The sequence below is a fragment of the Phocoena sinus genome, chromosome 14 (assembly GCF_008692025.1).
Source record: "Phocoena sinus isolate mPhoSin1 chromosome 14, mPhoSin1.pri, whole genome shotgun sequence".
In the NCBI taxonomy this organism is placed as follows: domain Eukaryota; kingdom Metazoa; phylum Chordata; class Mammalia; order Artiodactyla; family Phocoenidae; genus Phocoena; species Phocoena sinus.
Genome location: NC_045776.1, coordinates 12,742,433 through 12,767,171, shown reverse-complemented (window position 1 = coordinate 12,767,171; position 24,739 = coordinate 12,742,433). Strand labels below are relative to the sequence as shown.

The 24,739-nt window shown below is 38.2% G+C and overlaps 1 protein-coding gene across 2 annotated transcripts in view; it reads left to right on the top strand.

Moving 5' to 3' along the window:
- Positions 1–24,739, top strand: part of PHLPP1 (PH domain and leucine rich repeat protein phosphatase 1) — a 208,479-nt gene that overhangs the window by 161,253 nt on the left and 22,487 nt on the right. Inside the window, exons 9-12 of one of the 2 annotated variants that reach the window (XM_032602851.1) lie at positions 281–376; positions 4,578–4,733; positions 14,501–14,701; positions 17,188–17,350. In XM_032602851.1, coding sequence (XP_032458742.1) covers positions 281–376; positions 4,578–4,733; positions 14,501–14,701; positions 17,188–17,350 — 616 coding nt within the window. The remainder of the gene's footprint in view (positions 1–280; positions 377–4,577; positions 4,734–14,500; positions 14,702–17,187; positions 17,351–24,739) is intronic. The other variant, XM_032602852.1, reaches the window with a different exon arrangement.

The following is a 24,739-nucleotide window of genomic DNA, read 5'->3' as shown; positions in this document are numbered from 1 at the left end:
CATTTTGGGATAGTAATTCTGGGAACCAGACTTTTTTTTAGACTTTAGAGATGATGCAGATGATATGACTGTGTTCTTTGCTACTCTTTCTTTATTTCTCATTCCTTACCACAGCTCATCCTGCCTCAGATTGAAGTGAATACACATATCCTTTTGATTTATACTCACTGTAATTGGGTATTTCACTTGAAGTTTTATTGTGCTATATAATTATTTTGACTTTTGAACCATATTTTAAGCCAAATTCCAATCAAAAAGAATTGTATATTCTTATATTTAGGAACCGTTTAGAAAATGTGCCTGAGTGGGTGTGTGAAAGCCGAAAGCTAGAAGTTTTGGATATTGGCCATAATCAAATATGTGAACTTCCTGCACGGTGAGTATTACAGATTAAGTTAGAGAATCTCAAATTAGATGAGCAATGGAAAAAATTGCTGATTCAGTGTTTAATTTGTTATTATGAACCCCTGAAAGAGTTTGCTCCAAAAACTTATTTAGGGACTTCCCTGGCGGTCCAGTGGTTAAGAGTCTGCACTCCCAATGCAGGGGGCATGAGCTCAATCCTGGTTGGGGAACTAAGATCCCACATGCCACACCGCGTGGCCAAAAAACCAATAATAAAACCTTATTTAGTATTTTTACCTCTCTTGGTACCTTCGAGGCACAATCTTCTATCATGCAGTGATGGGTAGACCAAGGCTTTGACTCCGAGCCAGACTTCGCCAAGCCACGTGGCAGCTGATGCTTGGTGGAAGTTTTCAAATAAGCCAAAAGAAATGTTCAGAGACTCAGCAAACAGTATGATTTGTTCACCTCTGTAATCTTAATTCTTTCAGAATCTTTGCCTTCTGTCCATTGTCTTACATGTCTACCTTACCCACAAATACTGTTCGGTTTTATTTGAATGTAACCCTAAAAAAAAAAAAGATTATTAGATCATTAAATCACAAAAAGCAGACTAGATTCTGTTTTTCTTGTGTGAAATTTGGAGTAGAAGGTCAAAGAACTTCTCTTTCCTTCTCTCTCTGAACGTGTTATTATTTTTATTTCATCATATTCACTTTAATGGCAAGATTGTAAAGCAACCACATGATGATATCTGGTATCCATAGATCGAGACAAATATCTTCAGGTTGGCTAATTGTGGCATAAAATATTATTGGACTGTTAGTGACTAGCCATGCAATTAATAACCAGAAGAGTAGTCTGTCCCACTGCTGTCCTGAAGAACTTTCTGTGATGATTGAAATGGTCTGTGTCTGTGCTCTTCACTACAGTGTCCACTAGCCACATGTCCACTAGCCACATGTGACTGTTGAAATGTGGACAGTGTGACCAAGGAACTGAATATTAAATTTTATTTAATTTTAATTAATTTAAATTTAAATAGCCACTTGTGCCTAGTGTTTGCCACGACTCAGGTCTAGGTATTTCCACTATTCTCAGCCAGTCACTGAACAGAGTAAGTCGTTTGTTTGTTTGTTTGTTTGTTTATTTATTTATCTTTTTTTTTTTTTTTTTTTTTTTTTTTTTTTTTTGCGGTACGCGGGCCTCTCAGTGCTGTGGCCTCTCCCGTTGTGGAGCACAGGCTCCGGACGCGCAGGCTCAGCGGCCATGGCTCACGGGCCCAGCCGCTCCGCGGCACGTGGGATCTTCCCGGACCGGGGCACAAACCCGTGTCCCCTGCATCGGCAGGCGGACTCTCAACCACTGCACCACCAGGGAAACCCTATTTTTAACCATATATAGTAAAAAATATCAATGAAAAATTGTAGAAATATATCACTATTTTGGAGTAAACTTAGATACACGATCTCTAAAGGTTTATGATCGTATGTATTCCTCTGTTCTCTTGTAAAGGACAAGGATCATGAAATACTCCTGCTTAGTAAGCCCAATAAACGTGTCAGAGTTCAGCTGTCCACTATGACAGCCAGTAGCCATTAGCTGAGGGGCTTTTGAGCACTTAAAACGTGACTAGTCCTAACTGAGAAGTGTTGAAGTATAAAATATACACTGGATGCAAAATATGTCAATAATATTGTATATTAATTACATGTTAAAGTAGTATTTTGGATATATTGGGTCAAATAAAAAGTGTACTGTAAAAACTAATTTACCTGTTTCTTTTCACTTTTTTAAGTGTGACTACTAAAAAGTTTTAAATTACGTATGTGGCTTGCATGGTATTTCTGTTGGACAACATTTTGTTGGAGTCTAGCTCTTGTGGAAGAAATCGATTTACATTTTCAGTCCCTGGAAAGCTCAGTTGATTTTACTTTGTTTCTCAGCCATATGTTAGACCTGTAAATTCAGTCCATTTGAAAATGCTTTTTGCTTTAGAGTTTTATGTTGAGTGAGCATTTAGGTGACCCAGTATAGCCCATCACCATTATCAAAAGGACTTTGGTGATGTGCCCCGTGGACAGATGTGTGTGTGTGTGTGTGTGTGAAGGAGGGGGAGAGAGAGAAAGACCCTTTTAGAAGACAAACAGCAAAAAAGAAAACAGGCTACTACTACTAATGAGGAAAAATAATTTGTTAAAAAAAAAATCTTGTACTGTTATCTTTCTGTCTGTTTTTCTCTTCCCTACTTTGGCCTCCCCAGTTTAACACATATAGCATGTTGGAGTCTAAGGCCTCTGTGTCACTGTACGCTACAACAAAGATATTATATAAATAAACCAACAATTAAATAAATACAAGATAACTGATATCTTACCCAGTTTTCCCCAGAGTTAATTAATCTTTGATTTGCTCTGCATTAGTACAGGCTTTTTTGGGATCTAAACAAATGCTTATTCAAAGCAAATCCAAATGCTGCCTTGTCAAAAAATTTAAACAGTGTTTGTTTTTGTGTATGTCTGTGTTTTTAACACATGGGACAAAAACAATACATGTTTTCTCATTTATGGTGTTGTTTAGTTGCAAACTTTGTATCGGCCCTATCATTGATCTAATATCCAGGCCAAGACAGTGATTCGTTAGAAGTTGGTTTAACCTTCAAGCTTTGTTTGTCTAGGTGATGTGTGTGAAGGGTCTGAGAAAACAGAAATTCATGTTTAGCAGTGGAGCTGTACTGAAAGGAAAAGAAGCTATTTTAATTATTTTAATTCATAGTATCCAAAAGAATTGAACAAATCCAGTTACTAACATTTATACTCATCCTACAGTTATCAAATCTCCTTTCTTATCTGGAAAAATAAAGATTTTGTAACCTGCCTTTCAGTTATCTGTCTGTGTAAGGGTGAAGTGTGTGTGTGTGTGTAAGAGAGAGAAATAATCCCATTCTACTCTCTAAGAATTCTAATTTGTATACCAGGCCCAGCAAGACAGTAAAATTGGTGGACCAAATCCTGAATTATTAGGTTGAAGTGAGCGTTACAGAGACTGGGCCCTGTGATAGCTGTGACTGAATGACAGTCCTGGACAGATTGTCTTGTCACATTAATATCTAAACCTGCAAAGTCAGGTATATCTTTAATGGGGGCCCATGGTGTCACAGTGTTGAGACAGGTTGCTAGCATCTTTGTGAACAAAGAATCTAGTTTTGGTACTTAAAGCGAATAAAGTTACAGCTGTAATATAGAGTGATTTAAGAACTTTGGATGTCAGTGAGGTCAGAATGGTGGGAAACAGGAGGTGGGTGAGGAAGCCTCATTCTTTGACAGCAGTGTAAATGAGTTCTCATTCCAGTGCAATCCGGATGCAAATTATAACCTCATTTTCCCACAGTCCCCAGATTTCTGTGTTTAACCCAGGACCTGCTTTATTCTCTACGAGGTCTTAAGCGATCATAAAGCAGATTTACATAAGATTAACACATATTCATCGTTTGTTGCAGTTTTGATAACCCATAGAAGAAAAGCACAGTCAAGCTTCCCAATAGCTTGTTTGATGCTCAAAAGAAAATACTGCATTGAGTGAGTTATATTCTCTTTAGGAGGGAGAATATAATCCTACTTTGGTCTAGGATTAAACCAAAGAGAAAATAGAAATATACAGATTTAGGGAAGTGAGGAAAGAGAGAGATAATTATTGTGAAATGCAACTGAGGAAAATGTAACATTTTTTCAGTTGTCATTGGTAAAAGTTTAACTGGACAAAAGAATCCTTACTGAATGTTGACCCTGTAAGTAAAAATTGCTCAACTGTATTTATTCAGATTCTATTGTGGGTAAAACCCCCAGCGTTCCAGGGTGATACCAGATGTAATCCCTGCCTGGGGAAGCCTACAGCCTTTCACAGTTTGCCTTGTGAGTCTAACAAGACTAGGCTGCTGCCTTTGGTGTCTTCTATGAAACTCGTTTTCTTTTTCACTAAGTAGAGCTGCTTTGTTAAATATTCCTTTTCATAGTTTTTCCCACCCTCTTTTTTTTTTTAAGTATGGAAAGTATTGAAGTATGAACAGCTCCAACTTTGAGCTTACGTGACAATGCATTTGCCCTTGCTCTGAATGGATTTAGGTTTCTTAGAGAGATGATTTTAAGTCTTTTCCTACTCCTATTCATTTTGAAAACTTCATCCCAAATGAGCTCTCAGTAAGTTTCCTTCTGTCTTTGTCCTTGTTTGCACAGCTTATTTTGTAATAGTAGTCTCCGGAAACTACTGGCGGGACACAACCAGCTGACAAGGCTTCCCGAAAGGCTAGAAAGAACCTCAGTGGAGGTCTTGGATGTGCAGCACAACCAGCTCCTGGAGCTGCCACCCAACCTTCTGATGAAGGCCGACAGGTAAAGCTGCTGGTTTGTTTTGGTTGTTCGTCGCCTTGTAAGATGCCCCCTAATTAGCATTCTTTTCTTAGGTGATCTCAGACCATTTAAAGTGGACTTTGTGACTGTCCCTCTGTCTTAGATTTATGAAGAAAATGGTATTGCCAGCCACTTCTGTCACCATTTTGTAGGAAATAGAGGCAGGAATATCCTAGAGAGTCTTTCTTAATTTCTCTGCTTCTTTAATTTTGATTCCTTAAGTGGGTTGAGTTGTGCGTAAGCGTGAGCTGTGGAGGTGTCGATATAAAAACAAGGGTGGGACGTTTGCCGTCTGGTCAAAACTTGTGCAGCCCGCTCTAGGCTTAGTGTAATTACCTTAGGATTCTCTGTTCTTGCTTTCACATATTTATGGCTTTGGGTGACAGAGATAGATTTTTCTAGAGTTTTACTTTTTTTTTTTTTTTTTTACCAATTGTCTTATCTTTACCACAGGTTTACCCTTGCATTTAAACTATTTTCTTTTTGAACGAAGAGAATTTTTCTAAATAACTTGTTTACTAAGTATTTAAAGAAATTGTTCCCATCCACAGTATAGGAGGGTTCCTTTCTAAGGTGTTCAATAAATATTTGTTTAATGAAAGGTAAAAAATTTAAGGACTTTTAAATACTACCCTTGATCTTGGATTTGCATTTTTTTCTTTCTCTCCTTTTCCTTTTTCAAAAAAATCTTTTTATCAAGATGTAACTTACAGTCAAAAAGTGTACAACTTTGAGCATACTGCTCAGTGAACTTCTACATACATATATACCCCATAACCATCGCCCAGATCAAGACAGAGAACATGTCCAGCATTCCTTTCCTTTTCCTTTGTTTTCCTCATTTTAAAAAAAAATTTATTCTCTGTACTTAATGTAAGTTACAATGAATTCCTACTGGTATAATTATTGAGAAATAATGGAATTGTGGGGAAATGGGATTGTTACATTGTAATTGACTGGTGCTAAGTCATTCCCCTGACAAAAAGAACAATATTTCAAGATAATTTAAAGAATTGTTCTTGCTTTTGCATTCATATCAAAGGACAATGTACAGCCTGTGGGTAGCTCTAGACCTGTTTCTTATTGTTATGAATACTATAGGATTTGGTTTCTTCCCCTGCGGGAGAATTCTATGTCATGTTGTAGCCTTGTGTTTTCTTTCATAAGGCTAACTAGGGAAAATTTGGGTGCAGTTTTATAATGAGAATCCACTTGTTCTCCTGGGGGATCTACACTGAATCAGTAGAAACCAAAAGGGAGACAGATTCAGGTTTTAGGAGTCTTTGAGTGAGATAAAACCATTTTTGAATCTGAGTCTTATAAGATCATGGCTAGTAGAGTAGGTAAATAGTGCTGGAACTCTCCAATAGATAATAATCATTCTTTACTCATTTCTGAGAATTTTATTTCAAAGGGGCACTTGAATATGTTTTTCATTCTCTAGAGGCGTCCCTAAGCAGTCATTGAGTCTCCCTGGTGCCAGCCAGATCTGACAATGTGTGCCTGAGGTCGCTCACAGTGTGGTCCAGGAGACTGTGTGTTCATGTTCAGATGAGCAGTTGTGAGGGGGCAGCTTTAACTTAGATTGTTCCACAGGCAATTCTGCTGACTCCCAGGGTCGAGAACCGCTGCATGGACTGTTGACTTTGTGGCTGCGCAGGTTTTCCCTTGTTGTCTATTCTGTACAGTCCCAAATGGAATCTGTATGTTGGAAAAGTGGTGATTGTATGAACTAGAATATTTCTGGTCATGCAGTATGGAAAATTTAGGACCTGAATTGAGCCACTGAAAGGGAACATTGCTATCAAGGAGAGCAGAATAAGCTGAGCCCACAGTATAAGCTAAAGGCATTTAGGCAGAAATACCCTAGTCTGAATAAATGGGCCTATCCAGAGCCAGCTGCATTTTGGAAAGTAGGGGCTGGTGCGGGGGAAGTAGGCAGCCTCTGTAGCTCTTGGGAGGAGGGCAGGCTGTGCCAGATGCCCTTCCAGCACAGGGAGTGCTGGAGTAAGGGGCTGAGTGAATTAGAGCAAGCATCCTGCTTTTATTTTATGAGAGAAAAGCAAATGACCAAAAGAGGCAGAAGTAAGAAACTTTTCCAAGAAGGCATATTCCAGTGCCTTTGTTTTCCAAGCAATGCAATAACGCCATCTCCAGCCTCGTGTAGCAACTGACCTTGTCATGACTCTGAGTCAGAAAGGTTAAGAGGTTTGGTTCTCTCAGGCAGATAGGGTCATAAAGAGGGTGGGGTAAAGTCAATGAGATCTTTTTTGAACAACATTCTTGTATTATTTCATTTGTTGGAAGACAAGAAAGATAGAACTTTTTAAAATTGAAATGTAGTTGACTTTTACAATATTATATTAATTTAAGGTAGACAGCATAGTGATTTGCTATTTCTGTAGATTATACATCATACAGAGTTATGATAAAAATATTGACTCTATTCCCTATGCTTTACCAAACTATTTACTGCTTCTTAAAGGGATAATACTTTTTCTATTTATCCCCTTTCCAAAACCTGAATAACTGAGGTTTTCTCTATCTAAATTAAAAAAAAAATTTTAATCGAGGCATAATTTACATTCAGGAAAATGTAGAGCTACTGTATATTTGGTTTGATTAGCTTGAGGGGAAGGAATAAACTACTACTGACTATTGTGGGAGCAGGTCAACCTAGAAAACATGAAGCTTAAAATATTAAAAGAGGGCTATTTTAGTATTAAAAGAGGGTTTTTTAGGAAAGAATCTTCACAAGCTCTTTGCAGGTGGTTTCAGTTGTGATTTGTTTTCATTTACATGGTTCAGGATGGCCAGTGTCTTACTGACCTTGTAAGTTTAAGTCACTGTGCTGGGTACTGCAGGGGACTGAAAAATGACTAACATCGGTATTACCCTCAAGGAGCTTACAACCTAATGCTGAGCTTAAAATAACTGCACAATAAACTGTAATAAAAGGTGGGGTTGATAGGGTAAAGGAGAAGGAAAATGATAGGATTGGTTTTAATTTAGGCTCCTGGTATGAAGAACAGCACTTTGTTGTATAATACAGGGCTTTGTGTTTGGTAGATAGCCCCAGGCAGTAATGAAACTGCTTCAATTCTCCTTCCATTCAGTTTGCTCCATAATACAAATCTTAAAAAATATACAGATGCTCACTTTTTCTTTTTTCTTTTTTTTTTTTGTGGTAATAAATTATTGTTACCAGTTCTGTGTTTGGTTATATAACTGAGGAAAAGGCTTGAATACAAGTCTTCATAAGTTAAAAATGGTTTTGTTTGTTCTCTCAGTAGAACTTGTGCTTGGAAGCTTCATGAGAACTGTCAGAAAAACATGTTTTATTGGACACAGCAAAAGGCTGAACTTAAACTCTCTTTCTAAGGAGATTTCTTTAGCTCTGAATCTTTCTGCTAAAACACAGTGTCATGGTTTTGATTATATAATATTGTCTCTGAGATATTACAGCTTTAGAATGGTGTATTTTAATCTGCTTTACCTGGTAGCAGGTAACCAGATAAGAGAGGGGAATCTACTTTAAATTAGATGACTTTTAGTGATATCTTTATCTTCCTCTGAAAACTTCAGACCGATTTTATTAAAATTCTTATGACCTGAATCAACAATTTAAGTTTATGAGTTTACCCTCCATATTCTTCTTTGAGTTTTATTTCTTTTGACTGGCAGCTCAAAAACTATAGACAGATGTAAAATATGTTAGACCATATTTGCTGAGAAGTTGACTGTGATTTTGTATCTTGTGGTCAGGGCAGGATTTGGTTCTGTGAGGGGAACTGGCAAGTATTCTAATCTGGATCTTACCGGCCTAGATCTCTCATCTTATCCCTTTTTGCTTAGAGTTGAGAATTTTCTTGATGGAAACCCCCAAAAGAGTTTCAGATAATCAGTTTTCATCAACAGATGGGCAAGAGTGGGAGTAGATATTCCCCGTGGGTCACCAAGTTGGATGGATGAGGTACTGCCATCCTTCTGTCCTTTCTGAAATCTCGGCAATGGCTGGTTCCCTGTCCATTTCACATATGCACTCTCACATCATGGCCAGAGAGCTGCTCCTGATGAGGTCAGTCACAATGGGCCCTTCAAAGGAGAGTTATAGATTCCTATTGTGGGTGGGGATTAGGGTCTGTTTTTATCCTTGGTTGGAACAGAACAAGGTATTTTCAGGGGATGGGAATGGGGAGAGTGTATGTGCAAATGAAGTACATGGTAATTATTAAAATATCCCCGTAGTATTAGTCACATTACAGACCATAAGTTTTAGTGACTCAGACAGAATATGTGTAAATATCAAGGGGACTAAAAGGGAATAGAAAATTTGGGAGAGCGTGATCGATTAACCATGACAACTGGTGGCTTTTGGCAAAGATAGATATTTCTGGCATTTTGAAGAGCTAAGTTATGCCTACACTACTTTTCCTAAGGAGAGAGAGCTATCTTGGGAAGTTCTGATGTTTTGAGAGCCGTAGTGAAATAAAATAGTGTTTCTCAGAGTGTGTTCAGAATCCCCTAGATTACTTACTAAACATGCAGATTTCTGGCCCTTATCTCAGTTCTACTGACTCAACTTGGCCAGTCATCAGAATTCTTAATTCTATAGATTTTTGAAGACTTACGCTGACCTACGTAATAAGAATATCTGGGAGTTGAAGTTGAGAATCACATACCTTCAGGAACAAAGGCACAACATCACTTCTATGTGTTTTTGCCAGAAATGCATCCCATTATTCTAAATTCTAATGATGATAAAACATCAAACAAATCTAAATTAAGACTGATTAGAGGAGACAAATGAGGCATGATAAGGAAATGGAATGTGCGATCCTAAATTGGATTCTGGACCAGATAGAGAACATCAGTGGTATAATTGATGAAATTAGGATATCTCTAGATTAATTTATAGTGCTACATCAGTTAACTAATTCTTAATTAATTATACTTAATTTTTAAAATTAATTCTTTTCGAGTTCTTGTTCAACAGTTCATACATCTGTGTAACCTTTCTTCCTTTGCTCTGTAGGCTTATGATCTTTACTGCCCAAGCCAGGCAGATTTTCAGAATAATTTTCAAAATAATAGTGTGTGAGTTCTGTTAGGCTATACGTACGCACTTTCTCTTCACACGCAACCCTCACTATTAGGTGATGTTGCTAGACAATGAATAATAGGCGTCCTTTTTTCAAACTGATAAGTGAGGTGCAGTAATTTAGTGGGTTTCTACCAGCGCTTAAAAAAATGGCATAGAAAATACCAGTGTAAGATAGAATAAGGTTAAGTATTGTTTCAAGAAACTTTTGTTTCATTTACACATGTATATGTCGCATCTGTACTGGGTGGTCCTGTAAAATGTATTTTGTACTCTTGGTTGCCATTAATGAAAAGTTTGAAAGCCCCTGCTTTAAGAGCTATCAGTCTTCTGAAGATATCAGTAGATGAAATTGTCAAAAGCGTTGTGTTATATGGACAAATGATAAGGAATTTAGAGCATTTTGTTTGGCACCTCTGGAAGATTTTGGGGGCCAGAAATCAGGGAGTTGTACAAAAGTCAAAGAATTTTGCTGTGCTTAGGGTCTTAACCTTTTGCATTTTCAATAGACTTACACGTCCCAGTACTGATGTGCAGAAAAATCATTTGAATGCAGAATGCCTGGTACGCCTGCAAATAGGTAGACCTGTTGTGGTACCAAATCCTGTGCTTTGTTTCAGGACAGAATTTGGCTGTAAAAGTTAAGGGTGTGCTGGGAATTACTGAAAAATGAAAACAAAACAAAAAAACCTAGATGAGCTAGAACAGACCGGAACAGAATGTGCCAGGGAAGAAGAGTAATTGCTCAAGAAGCAAGGAGTGGATTTGTCTCACTGCTGTCATGGGCAACTTTCCAACTGCTTCAGGGCAGGAGTTGTATGTGAGTCTTTTCTCTACAAGGTTTGCACTTCCTGCTAAGAAAAGTTTTTGAGTACTGTGCTATTTATTAAGTTATTTTAGGAATGGAGTTTGAAGCGCTGTGTGGTCTTCACACTACCCAGCAGGTGCCCTGCTTGGCCTCCAGCTTTTTTGGAGAAGGCCTATGAAAATGTCCTCAGGAAAGTTTTATTATTACTGTTTTTACCAGTTGAATTTTGTTAGGAAATAGTGGACTCTAAGATTGGTGAGATCTGGGTTTATTTCTGGCTCTGACACTAATTACTATTTAACAGCAGCCAGGTAATTTGACTTTTCTCAGCTTCAGTTTGTCTTCTGTGAAATATTAAGGGGGGCATCTCTGGGATGTTGGGAGAATCAAGTGAAACAGGAAATAGGAAAGAGCTGTGGTCTCTAGAGAGCACTTTACAAATGAGAAAAAGTGATATGTTACTGCTCTTCTCTAATAATTATAAGAGGGTTGCATAGTGAAGAGGGTTCTATGGATGAAACTCTCATGGCACATTAAACAAGTCTTTTATAGAGTTATTACAAAAACCTATAAGGGAAAAGCTTGAGGAAGTTCTCTCACATCATACTGAGTTGAGACCAAACTCAGTGCTTTAGGAATTTAGTTTTGGGGAGGCTTTGAAAGCAGGGGGTGGGGTTATACACCATATTTATTGAGTAAAGCCGTTACCCATACTGGAGAAATTTTACAAAATTAAAGTAGTTGCTCACTCTGATGGAAATACAACACCCAGATGATTAAACCAACTTAATTTGCCTCCTGCTGAAACGTGAGGCTGTGGGACAGGTATTTTATTTTTAAAAGGATTGGTATTGAATTTAATTTCCCGGAGACTATTATAATCAAAAATGTTTTTAGCCCAATTGTTTGCTCTTTGACTGTTAGCTAACACGATGATTCAATCAGGCTTTATTCAATTCAAACTAAATCCTTTGGAACCAGCCCATGTAGTTTCAACTTAGTTTCATTTCCTGGAGTGGAGGGTGCAGGATTCCCTCCCCCCCCCCCGCCGTTTCCCATAAAGAGTATAAACTTCAATACAGGCAAATTTCAACAAGATGAGAGGACAAGTCTTTTTGGAAATCCCTCTCTTCCCTTCATCAGATGTTGTAAGGAGTTTTTAAAGTCCCTTTTGCAGTTTTCTAGGTGAGCATTCACTAGTCAGTCTTTTTTCCTTTCAAAGCAACTTTCCCTCTTTTTCTGGCCTAAAAATATGCAAATATTCATGAGTTAATTTCTTTCTTTTCTTTTCATGTATCTATAACTACATATTTCCTAGAGAATTGTATTTTAATGAGATTGTCAGAGTTTCCCAGCCAACCCCATTGCAAGTTGTTTTAGGGCAATGCATTTTAATTTTTTCTAATTCTACACTGAAGGAATCTTAACAGGGTATTTAAGTCAGGTGATACAAATGAGACTGGTAAAAGTACTTTAAAGAACTATGGTGCTGGAAGGGGTTTCCTTCCTATGTCAGAACCATTTCAGAAACTGCATGAATGACCTTTATTTTCTTCTCTGTAGCACACACGACTATAATTTCCCATGACTATTTATGGTCTGTACAGACTTTTTCCTTTCTTTTTTTTGTACAGCCTTTTTCTAACTTCCTTTTTTTTTTTTTAATGTCAACGGAATACATGTTTCTTTAATGGAAAATGTTCTATTTTGGGGAAGCTGCTTTTCCTTAGATAAGTAGTGGAGTTGGGCCGTGTGTGTGTAAGTGTGTGGAGGTCGCAAGATTGGAGAGTATTAACTTAGTGGACTGAGGGCTTGGGATGACAGTTTTGGTGATGACGCCCGAATACAAAGCTTTCTTTTTATCCAAGCTTAAAAATAACTGTACCTGGTATTCCAGAGTCTTCCTTTTTAAGGAAGATTTTATTCTTTTTTACTAACATATGGTAAAATAGTCCTGAATTGAATGCTGAACATTTCAAACCTGGGTGGTTTTGAAACGAGAAAGGCAGTTCATTAACAGGGTAGTTCTAGGTAAGGGGTGGGGGACAAGTCAGCTTTGACCTTGGCAACCATGGCAGGTGAGTCCTGTGGGCTGGATGCTCTCCACGCTCGGGTCACTGCAGCTTCACTATGGAACACACGTGGTGGAGATCCACTGTGAAGCAGCAGGGTTGTCTGCCCGTGAGCCGTGCACAGTTCCTGCTCTGTCCTTCCCTCCCTTTCCAGTAATTTGGAACCTGATCGCAGCAAGGATTCTGTTTCAGTTCCCCAGCTTTGCATTTTGCATTTATCTGTGTTTCACAATATACAGCTTTTGACAGTTTTAGTTATCTCAGGTGTAAAAACATTCTTCATAGTTTAGCTATTGTTCACTGTATCATTTGGATAACTGGTAGCATATCCATCTTGTTTTAATGTAAATTTTATTGAAGTATAATATAGATACAGAAAAGGGGCCATATCGTAACTGTAGCACTTGATAAATTTTCTCAAAGTGAACACACTCATGTGACCAGCACTCAGATCAAGAACCAGAATGTTATCATATTGGAAAAATTAGAAGCTGTCTCCTAGACACTGCTTCCCTTCCCTGACTTCTAATACCACAGATAAGTTTTGCCTGATTTTGAACTCTATAATTAGGGAATCATGCAGTGTATCCTCTGGTATCTGGCTTCTTTTACTCAATATTATATTTGTGAGATTCATCCTATTGATACCTGTAGTTGTTCTTCATTTTCACTACTACATAGTATTACATTATTTTACTACAGAGTAAATTATCCCTTGCAGTTGTGAATATATGTCAGTAAAATATGGTTTGGGCATCATACTGAAAAGGACTTAGTCACTATGTGATTTAGTTGTATTGTGATCTAATGTCTAATTATTTTATTACTATAAGAGCTCTTTTATTTTAAAATAGGCAATTGTTTTTCTCTTTCTTAAGACAGAATATTAATTTTATCTTATCACTATCCCTTCGACTCCCCACCAGCTATAAAGTTAATCACTTTCTCTCACCTTTGTGCTTCCATAAAAATTGATTTCTCTGTGTAGTTAACACATACAGATAGCTACTGTGTTCATTATGGACAGTGGAGTCACGTATCTGTATGCCTGCCAAAGCCAAGACCTATCTTTCTTTTGTTTTAAACTTTTTATTTTATATTGGAGTGTAGCCAATTAACAATGTTGTGATAGTTTCAGGTGCACAAAGCAACGCAGCCCTACACATAGATGTATCTGTTCTCCCCCAGACTCCCCTCCCATCCAGGCTGCCACATAACATTGAGCAGAGTTCCCTGTGCTATATAGTAGGTCCTTGTTGGTTATCCTTTTTAAATACAGCAGTGTGTACATGTCAATCCCAAACTCCCTGACTATCCCTTCCCTCCGCCCTTCCTCCCACTAACCATAAGTTCATTCTCTAAGTCTGTGAGTCCGTTTCTATTTTGTAAATACGTTCATTTGTATCATTTCTTTTTAGATTCCACATATAAGTGATATCATACGATATTTCTCTTTCTCTGTCTGACTTACTTCACTCAGTATGACAATCTCTAGGTCCATCCATGTTCCTGCAAATGGCATTATTTGATTCTTTTTTATGGCTAGGTAATATTCCATTGTATATATATGTACCACATCTTCTTTATCCATTGCTCTGTCGATGGACATTTAGGTTGCTTCCATGCCAAGACCTACCTTTAGATTCATGTTTCTAAACCCAGTTTCTAATATGCCAGTTATCAATCAGAAAAATTCTAGGTTTGTTGAAGATTCTGGACTAGACCTGTGGCTTATCAGTGGGATTCTGTTGCATTTTTGTCATTGTAGCCTGAGATTCCTGAATGCATCTGCAAACAAACTGGAAACCCTTCCTCCAGCCACACTTTCTGAAGAGACAAACAGCGTCTTACAGGAGTTGTATTTGACGAATAACAACCTCACAGATAAATGTGTACCCTTGTTAACAGGACACCCCCATCTGAAGATTCTTCACATGGCCTATAACCGACTTCAGAGTTTTCCAGCAAGGTAAAAGAAGATTACAGAGTGACGTCCTTCATTGCATTTCTGAAAATGGATTCATAGATGGAAAGGCAAAAACTAACATGTTTATTTCCCAGATAATGTAAAGCTTGTTCCTCCTGATTCTTATTCACAGTGTCTTTTATATAAGCCATTGTCAGCATTCCCCTAAAGAGAAGTGTGTTGATTTTTCTAATATGAATGTATCCAAGGACCCAATTGCTAGAATGTTCTTATGATTTTGAAATAAGGCATGTCATCTAGCAGGTATATTTTTTCTTTTGCTTCCTTTTAACCAGTCAAATTAAAAAAAAAAAAAGATTAACCTAGTATGATGTGTGAGAATTAGAACATAAACTAGGAATCTGAAGGTTCTCAATTAGCTAATAGCTTTTGTATTTATGCTTATGGTATAGAAAGCAATGGTGGCCTGTGCTTTCTTAGAAACTGTGACGTTACAAATAATTTATGGCTCTTAGAAAATTCTACTTTTCAGTCTATTTTAATTTTAATTTCTGATTTTGGGGAGCAGTGGCATTGTATCTTGCTTTGAGTGAAGCTTTAACAAGTTAGGTCTTAGAACTCACACCCACACATCAAAGAAGCAAACACTAACCCCTCTGATATTCTGCTGCTAACTGCGACTTAGTACTGGGCCAAAGCAAAATACGGGGACAGCCTCCCTCTGCTAGCATCAAGGATACCAGTCTGTTGAAACCCTTACTAAAGGAGAGAGGCCCAAATATGCATTGACTTCAAGTATTACTCTATTTTTGTAGTATACATTTATTTCTTTACTTTTTCCCCCTCATTTGATGTTACTGATTAAGCTTTTCTTTCTTTCTTTTTTTTCTTTTAATGTACTTTTCTTTTACTGTGGAATGAGATGTTATTTTTGGAAGAAAACATAGTCGTCACATAGCAATAATATCTCTGAAATTATTGGAGAAATGATCATCAGCTCAAATTCTGAGGGTATCCCCCAGTGACCCATGCCAGCAGTAATCACCCTAACTACAGAGAATTTTTTTGACCACCTCCTTTCTATGCTGAGGGATAGAAACTTCCTTGACATGGTTTCTTTCTTGGACCTGACGTTTATACTCTCAATCTTTTTTTGTGCCTGTTACTCATTTGGTTTCTCCACATTTCTTCTCACAATATGATGACAACATATTCAAATAATAATCTTACAAATTCAGGCTATCACAGATGGATTACTTCACAGTCTGTGCATACAGTGTTGTTTGTAGCATATCCTAATACCATGTTGAATGTTTATGATATTAAAAGATCTGATTTCATAAGATAAAAACTTAGTTCTTGTATCTTCGGCGTATATTTATTTTCAAGTAAGCAAATAAGGTAAGCTTTATTTTTGAGAGAAAACAGAAAGAAAAGCAATAAACTGTTTCTTGCTAAATTTTTTAAAAGGTTTATTGTGACAAATGAAACCACAGCAAGGAGAGGAGATACCAATAACTCTAAACTAAATGATTTAGATTGTAAGTTTGAGTTGCACTCACTGGGAATCCTGCACTTGTTAGATTCCACCTTCACAAGTGGTGGGAAAAGGGCCAGAGGAGTGATAGATGCATTATAGGTTTGTAGAGGCAGAGGGTTTTTTCCCTCCGGATTTACAGAAAATATAAGAAACCCTAATTCTGGAGTTTTTTTTTATTGAGTTACTGTAATTATTGATTAATGTAATTAAATAGTAATTCTACATTATAGGTTAAGATTGAACAATACAAGACATTCTTAAACAAAAGTGTTAAATTACATTAGGACTTGTTATTAAGGTAAGATGAGAAAGATTCTTTCTTTGTAGGTGTTTAGCAGGAGTTGAGAGAAATTTCTTTTGGGTCCAGATTGAATTTGGGCATTGCCGGAGGTCGAGAGATGATCCAGATCACCTTCCAGCATCCTACTCCTCATGACCGCCTTGTTATCACAAGGGATGTCCAAGGAATTTGGGGAGTGGGGTTTCAGGAGAAAGCATATCTTCATATAAACCATACCCTTCTCTACTCTGTATATTCCCTTGAGGTTTCAGTGCCAATACGAAGAAATAATACTCTCACACTTTTAAAACACATAGATTAGATTAAGGCCAACTTTTGACCCATTTGGGTAGGACTTTCACTGGAGTTCAGGCTAAGCTACATAGTAAAGTGATTGTTGTCAGGGTAACCCAATTCACACAGAGTTTTCCTAGGAAAAGGACGTCCATTTTTCTTCTTGTTGCCAATTCGAAAAGCTGAAGTTAAGAGTTTTTGTTTTGTAGTAAGAAAGGAGGTATCAAAATACTTCGATACTCAAAAACAGTAGTGAAAAGCTTGTCTGTTAAAATGACTAGTGCAAGTGAATCTTTATAGAACCTTCAGAGTCACAGTAAATTACCTTTTGGTTCTCATTATCTATTATTTTCTTTCTAAATTTCCCTATAATTACTTTGTGACCTGCCCACCCTTGGATTTTCTCTTTTTCAGTAAAATGGCAAAGCTGGAGGAACTTGAGGAAATTGACCTCAGTGGGAATAAACTGAAGGCCGTCCCGACAACCATCATGAGCTGCAGGCGCATGCACACGGCAATTGCTCACTCCAACTGCATCGAAGTCTTTCCCGAAGTTATGCAACTCCCAGAAATCAAGGTACGTGGGTCAATTCCATAAACTGCAAGCTTCGGGTCCACAAAGAGACTTGTTTTCTCTAGTTCATCAGTTCAGGATGTTCGCACCCTTGTTGGATTTCCTCAGAATGAAGACTTCTCTGTTGTCCTTGCTCCATCCTTCCTCAGCACTGGGCTACACCTCTGAGTCGGCAGAGGGGAAAAAAAAAAAAAACAGTGATCAAAAAACACTGGACTGGGAGTGGGGAAAATTGTATTCTGGGCTCTGTCCCTAACTAGCCACATAGCCACCTAACTCTTTCCCATCTGTCTAACAATACTTGTCCTGCTTATTTCCAGGGTGGTTATGAGACTCAGAGACTGAATCAGGTTTGGTAGCAGTTTGAAATAGTTAACAGTACCTCTGCACACCCCTCCCCACAACTCCCCTAAGTAAATAGCATCCATCACCCCAGCACCCAATTAGTAATAATTCCCTATATAGATGTAGTCTCATTACTGTTACCATTACCAAACATTCACTTCAGTTTAATGAAACCTGACAGAATAGATAGTATTCCCATTTGGTAGGTGAGGAAACTGAGGTGCTGAAAAGAAAGTGGTTTCTATAAACTGAAGACAGCAAATTGGTGGCAGAGACATTCTGCAGTTCCTGGCTCCTGACCCAGGGCAGTCTCATCGGACGAAACCAGTTCCCTAGAATGAAAACCGTCCAACAACTTTTTATTCTTTTTTTTGGAGCAAAGAATAAGAAGTTCTTTCATTTTGCATTTTAGCATTTCTGATGATTAGTTTTGTGCTTAATAAAAAATAATTCTGGTTATAGACAAGGAGCATATTCTAATCTCCTATTCGAAGACACTTTGAATAGCATGAATAATTTTTCACCACAGGAGTTTTGTACATTTACATGGTTGAGGTGTGTACAAGTCCTTTGATACGTGTGTGCACGTGTGTGTGTGCTTAAGCCATGAAATATTTTACTGTGAGCGCACTGTCACCCCATACATGACCGTGTCATTTTAGAATACTTACTGTTAACTAGCAGAAATATTTTATTTTTACTTTATATACCTTTAACAGTAGGTAAGAGGTGGGGCTCTGAAGGAAGACAGATCTAGAGGTGGATCCCAACTAAAAGCTGCTTAATTGCTCCGTTTCCTCATATGTAAAATGAGGGAAAGAACAGTGCTTCCTTTACAGTATTGCTGTGAGGATGAAATGAAATAATACATGTAAAGCATTTGAAATAGAAGTGGCACCTGGTACGAGCTCTGTAAATGTTAACTATAATTAGTTACAAGACCTCGATGGAGTTCAACTCTGATGTTGATTATATGGAGCAACTGTTCTGGCTGATGATCCACAAAATCCAGGAAATCTGTCACTTAAGCAAATGCTTCTTTGCTTCCATCGCAGGAGCAGTGTTGACAGCTAAGCTTTCCAGAGGCTGCTCCACTGCCCATTACTCCGTGGTGGGGTGTGGTGTCTGTCACGGGGCCTCATTAAACAGGTCTCTGTGCACTGAGGCCTCGAGATTAACCTCCTGTTTGCTAGTCTTTCTGCACCTGTCTTTTAATGTTATATAACTCTTAATCGTAGATTCTTTTTTTTTAAGTATCTGGTTTAAAATACAGATATAGATAGACGTTTAAACTTTTCAGGTTTTGACTAAATTTTGCAAAATACGAATGTTGCTCTATGAAAGCAAATCTTCTCTTAGACCCTTGCTTGGATTCCTGGGTTCTAAACTTGGTGCCCTCGTGTTTCCATTTAATTCCTTCCCCTGTAACCCTGCTTTACAGCTCCTTTTCAAATTTTACTTCTGGTATTACTTTTTTTTTTTTTTTACAGTTTTTCTTCTTTTGTTCTTTGATTTTTAACCCCAGATGTTGTAGCTTAGCATTTTCCTTATGTTAAAAATGTCCAGTGTTTCTGACCCAGCTCTTCCATTACCAAGAGATATTTTGTTGCTGGGGTTTTATTTGTAGGCGGGGGGGTGGGGGGGGGGGTGGGGTGCGGTGAGCAGTATCAAGTCTCCTTTATGTACAAAGTACAAACTTTGCAGCCCTGGACAGACAGTGGTATTGAAAAAGTAGTAGTTATATTGTTTGAGAACTCCGAAATGATATTTTAGTGTTATTTCATATGAGAATACTTTAAGTTGCTATATAAGTATTTATGCAGATTTAAACCATCCAAGGGACTTCCCTGGCGGTCCAGTGGTTGAGACTTCGTGCTTGCAATGCGGGGGGCGCGGGTTCGATCCCTGGTTGGGGAACTAAGATTCCACATGCCGTGCGGTGTGGCCAAAAATAAATAAATAAACCATCCAAAAGAAAATTCCTGGTAAAAATATTTGCTGTAAACAGATGATAAAATACCTATGAGAGTCTTGACTGCAAACTGAGCCCTAAAGCATGTTTCTAATGGAAAAGAAATCATTTTTTTCCTAAGTTGAAATACTCCAGCCGCTATTAAAATATTATCATTGAGTTAATAATCCTAGATTGTATTCTTATTGCTTCTTGAAAATAAAGTACAATAGTTGTAAAGTATTTCATAAAAGGTATGAAGATCATTGCAATTATAAACATAAACAGATAATTTAAAGAGGGATAAGATCCTGGTATATTTAGCTAGTTCTCTGTGAGCCGTCTCATCTTTTCAGACATTAAAGAAAAGTGCTTGTTCACTGCTTTGTTACCGAAGCTTTAAAACCAATTATCATTTAAAGGGTAAACAAGTTTTATTACTAAAATATATATGCTAAGATGTAGTTTTTTATTTTACTTTATTATTATTTTTTTTAATGTAGCTTTTTAAACTTGTAAAATCAGGCCATTATTCATGTACCCCTAAAACAGAGACTATATGCATCCCCTATTCTTGGGTAAAATTTAGGTCTGGCCTTTTCTCATTTTGGTGCATTTGGCGAGATCTGTTAAGGTGATCATCAGGCATCAAATTCTGTACTTGGGCAGGAAGGTCATATAAATTCATAGGAAAAAAAGTATATTTTTTAGAGTTTTTCGATGAGCTCAAGTGCACCCAGAGTCATAGTCGTTTTGTTCCTTAGTATTGATATTATTGTCTTCACCTTTGTTTAGCACTTTCAAATTAGTCTTCCAAACCCCACCACCAGTCCTGTGTTCCTGGAGCAGGTCATGTTCTGTTCTGATTCTAAAATAGACAGACCTCCCTCTGGATACGGATCAGCTCTCAATCACCACATAAGCCAGACTTGGCTTGGCTGGTCCCAGGCCGAGGTCCTCACGTAGGCTGCTAGAGCTGATGGACCTGAAAAGCAGAGGTGGCCGCGGGTGTGGCACTCGGCTTCTCTTCCTCAGGGGCCCTTCGCCGAACCACATCGCAGTCACGTTGATCATGTAGGAGTTCTGCAACAACACCAAAGCTTTTATTTGAGTTACTTCCAATTAGGGACATGGTCCTACCTTTTTTGAAGTGTGGTTTAAGCAGATGAAAGAAATGTGTGACACATACAATGAATGAAGTTTGAAATTTAAACACTGTATATCAGCAACTTTTGTCAAATTTTCCATTTCCCTGCGGTGTCCTGATTCTGATTACTGGGTGAACAGCATCTTTTAAAATGTTTTAAATTCTCTTCAGAAGGTTATTTTCATGTTTGTGCTGTGCAGTAATAAACCACTTGGATAAGCTGAGTGACTTCGTCTTTAGGACTGTTATTTCACTTCATGGAGTATGAAGTATTTTTAATATGCCACACTCTTGAGAACAATGGCTGCAGGAAGTTGAATTTCCCTTGGAATCAAGCCATGTTGTTGTTTCTAAAGTGAGATGAGAGCGAGAGAACCGGCTCAGTCATAGGACACAAAGAACATGGGGAAACGGCTAGGTCAGAATGGATGAAAGAAAAGGCATTAATTCTTTGGAAAGTAGGATAATGGAAATAAAGACAGATCAGGGGCCAGTTAGATGTCTAGTTTGGTAGAGTAGTTGACCTACTAGACTTAAAAGGTCGTCTAGGAACTGCAGTATCCAAAAACCAGGAAGCAGGAGCAATTGTCATTATGGTCCTGGAATCTGGGTAATGGTTATTTAGGAATTCTTCTATCATTTGGGGAATCTGGCATCCATTCCTGTTTGGGACAAGAGCTAAGGAAAAAGGAATGAAGCAGTGTCTACCAGGACACGGCCATTTAAGCCACTTTTCTCCCTGCCTCACTGGCAACTCACCAGCAGGAAGCTAGGACTGCATAGTCTCTGTCTTTCAAAGTTGGGATAATTTATTAACTCAGACTAATTTGTTTGTTTTTTTAACTCTAGTTTTAAAAAGTATTTCAGCAGCCCTTTTAAACACAAAGCCATGTCTTTTACAATGAAATACTGCATGCATCTTACGAAGTGGGTTATGTGTACATACAGATAAAGAACTGGTCCTCTCTGAGCTCATGCATATTAAAAGTATCCCTTTAGAGATGCCCCTGGAGAAAGGAGCACTTGTGACCGTGAGTCCTCAAAGCAGTTGGCTGTGAAGTGGTCACTATCCTGCTCTTCAGAGTCTTTTCTTAGTAAGGAAAAAGAGAAGTGAGCTCATATGCCCCCAAATCTGGAATACAGCCTGGAATCATCTATAAATTTCTTTGAAGTCTCCTTTTTGATCTAAAATTACATGCTAATTTTGTGTTCTACTTTTTACCATTTCTTTTAGTTTTAATGTAAAAATAAAGGCTCTTCCTCTCCATAATCTTTGAGTAACACTGAAGCCCCCAGAAGCATGGGCCAGGTGTCCTGTAACTTTGTGATATACCACTGAGTCTCCCCAAGGGCACACATAACCAATTTTATGAGGTAATGAAATTTATGAGGTAAAGGAATTGCTTAGTTTATATAGGATGCATTTTCTTAAAGTCAGATTTTATAAATAATTTATTTTGGTGCTTAAGGGAATTCGCTTATTTGGAGGAATGGAATGCTATTTGATGGATCGAGGATTTGTTTAAAACAAAGTTCTGGGCTTCCCTGGTGGCGCAGTGGTTGAGAGTCCGCCTGCCGATGCAGGGGACACGGGTTCGTGCCCCAGTCCGGGAAGATCCCACATGCCGCGGAGCGGCTGGGCCCGTGAGCCATGGCCGCTGAGCCTGCGTGTCCGCAGCCTGTGCTCCGCAACGGGAGACGCCACAGCAGTGAGAGGCCTGCGTACTGCAAAAAAAAAAAATAAAAAAAAAAAAAAAAAAAAAAAAACAAAGTTCTACCCTGATTGTCATTTTTGTCAAGTAGTTGCCAATAAGGTTTCTAAAATCCAGTTGAGAAAAACCACAGATACTGTATATAAATTTAAAAGGAAGAGTCTGTACAAATTAAAGTTCTTCTTTTGCAACTTCCTGAAAGGTGGGGAGGTTTAAACAATATACATTCCTGAATAATTATAGACAAATACACTATTACACAGGAAAACCGAACTTCAACCTTGGCTTTAGGGTCTGTGTTTAAAGTAAAAGGTTCAGACTGGCTCTCTTAGTTAATAGGTTTACTTAGATGTGTGAACATCCTACAGTGATGATGACTTAGCCTTTTGCAACATCAAGAATAGGTAGTAGTTTAAGTGTTAAAAGAGAATTTGACTTAAAAGTTATATAATGAGAAATACTACACATGTGTGTACATGTATTTTACTCTAAAGCTACAATGTTCGGGTTCCTGTAGAACTCTGAGAGAGGGAGGTAGTATAGATGACTTCAGCGTAAGACACAATCTGTAGTTCACCGTTTGGCCCCTACCTGCCTCTCCAGCCTCATCTTCTGCTCTCGGGCCCGACCATCTCCAACCACACCAGCCACTTTTGCTTCGTGTCCTGGTATACCGTGCATCACTCTGTCTCTTGCCTGGTGCACGTGCTGTCAGTGCTTGCTAGATGCCCTCCTGTTTCCCATCTGCCTCTTTATCTTTAATTTTGATTCTTCACAAAAATCCTCTCCTGGAAAGCCCTCTCTGTGGTCTCAGTAGCTGCCCCTTCACTGTCACAGCCACGCACACTTGTACACATCGTTGATCATAGCAGCTGGAGGTAGGTAGTGGTGTTCATTTCCCCCTTTAGCCTGGGAGTTCCTCGGGGTGGGGACTGTGTCTGCCATCTCTCTCGAGGTCCCTGATGTCTGGCTTATTGTCTGCCATTTAGTAGATGCTAAATAAATGTTCTTTTGATTGAGTACTTGGATGTATTTGCTTCTTTTGACTTCAAAATGGAAATTAGTGAACCTGTTCGGAGGGGGAACATGTTATACATCAGCGGCTTTCACCTTGTGAGGACTAGGGAGTGCAGAAGGTGAGTGGGAGCCCCGCCATTTGGAGCTGTCAGAGCTGTTGGGCAGCACAGTTGAGGTGGGGGACTAGCTGTGGTCTGAGGAAGGAAGAAGCAGAGCTCACTAGTTCTGTTAAGTTGCTGATTCGGGGCAGCCCAGGCAGTTATTTGGCAGATAATGAATAATACACTGCTGTGAACATTGATATGCTTATTTCTTTGGTAATGTTTTGTGAGGAATCATCATAATTAACATATTGCAACTTTTGTGATAATTTACACTTGAACTATACATCACATCGTGTTCCCTTTCTTTAAGATACACTGATTATTTTCCTGTACTCATATATAATTGTATTAGCAGTCATTTCCTCTAAATCATGAGTTCCTTCTCAATTATGAATTATCTCACTTTTTCTGAGGGTTGGATAATTCTTTTTTGAGTATTCTTAACCAGAGTTTTGTATTATAGCAGAGTGATTTTTGTTAGCTGTGTCCTAGAATGGGCCTGAAAGAGGGGATGATAACGTTTTAGATTCAATATTCTATTTAACAATGTATTTCCAAGAAAATTTTAGTGCATTAAATATAAATACATACATTAAACAACATAGAATATGTGGGTACGATTTTTTTTCTCAGGTCTCACTTGCAAATTTTCTATTTTCTTAGTGGTCGCCATTACAACTATTCAGTCAACAAGTGTTTGTTGAGGACTATTAAAAAAATAGGAAATAGTACTTGTAAGTAAAGCACTCACTATCTGTGTTGACACCAGTAGATTGGCACCAAGTACCAGTGTCCTGTAATTTTCAGGAATAAACCTCCTTCAATGTGCAGAACTATATAAAGGTGTTTCTCTGCTTATCTGCCCTTAAAGAGTTTCCTTCTCATGCAGAAACAAAAGCATTTTAAAACGTATCAGTTGCTTTGCAGTGCTACTTATTCTAGACTGAATTTAACCTAAACATGTGTATCTCAGTTCCCATCCTAAGAGATTTAATTACTGAGGAACCTTCTTATAAGATCCATTCATTTATTCATTCAACAAATAATTGTTTACCAAGTGCCAGGCAATCAATTGTTTATTTGTTCCTCCTTTCGGTGAAGGCATCTACCGAGCCT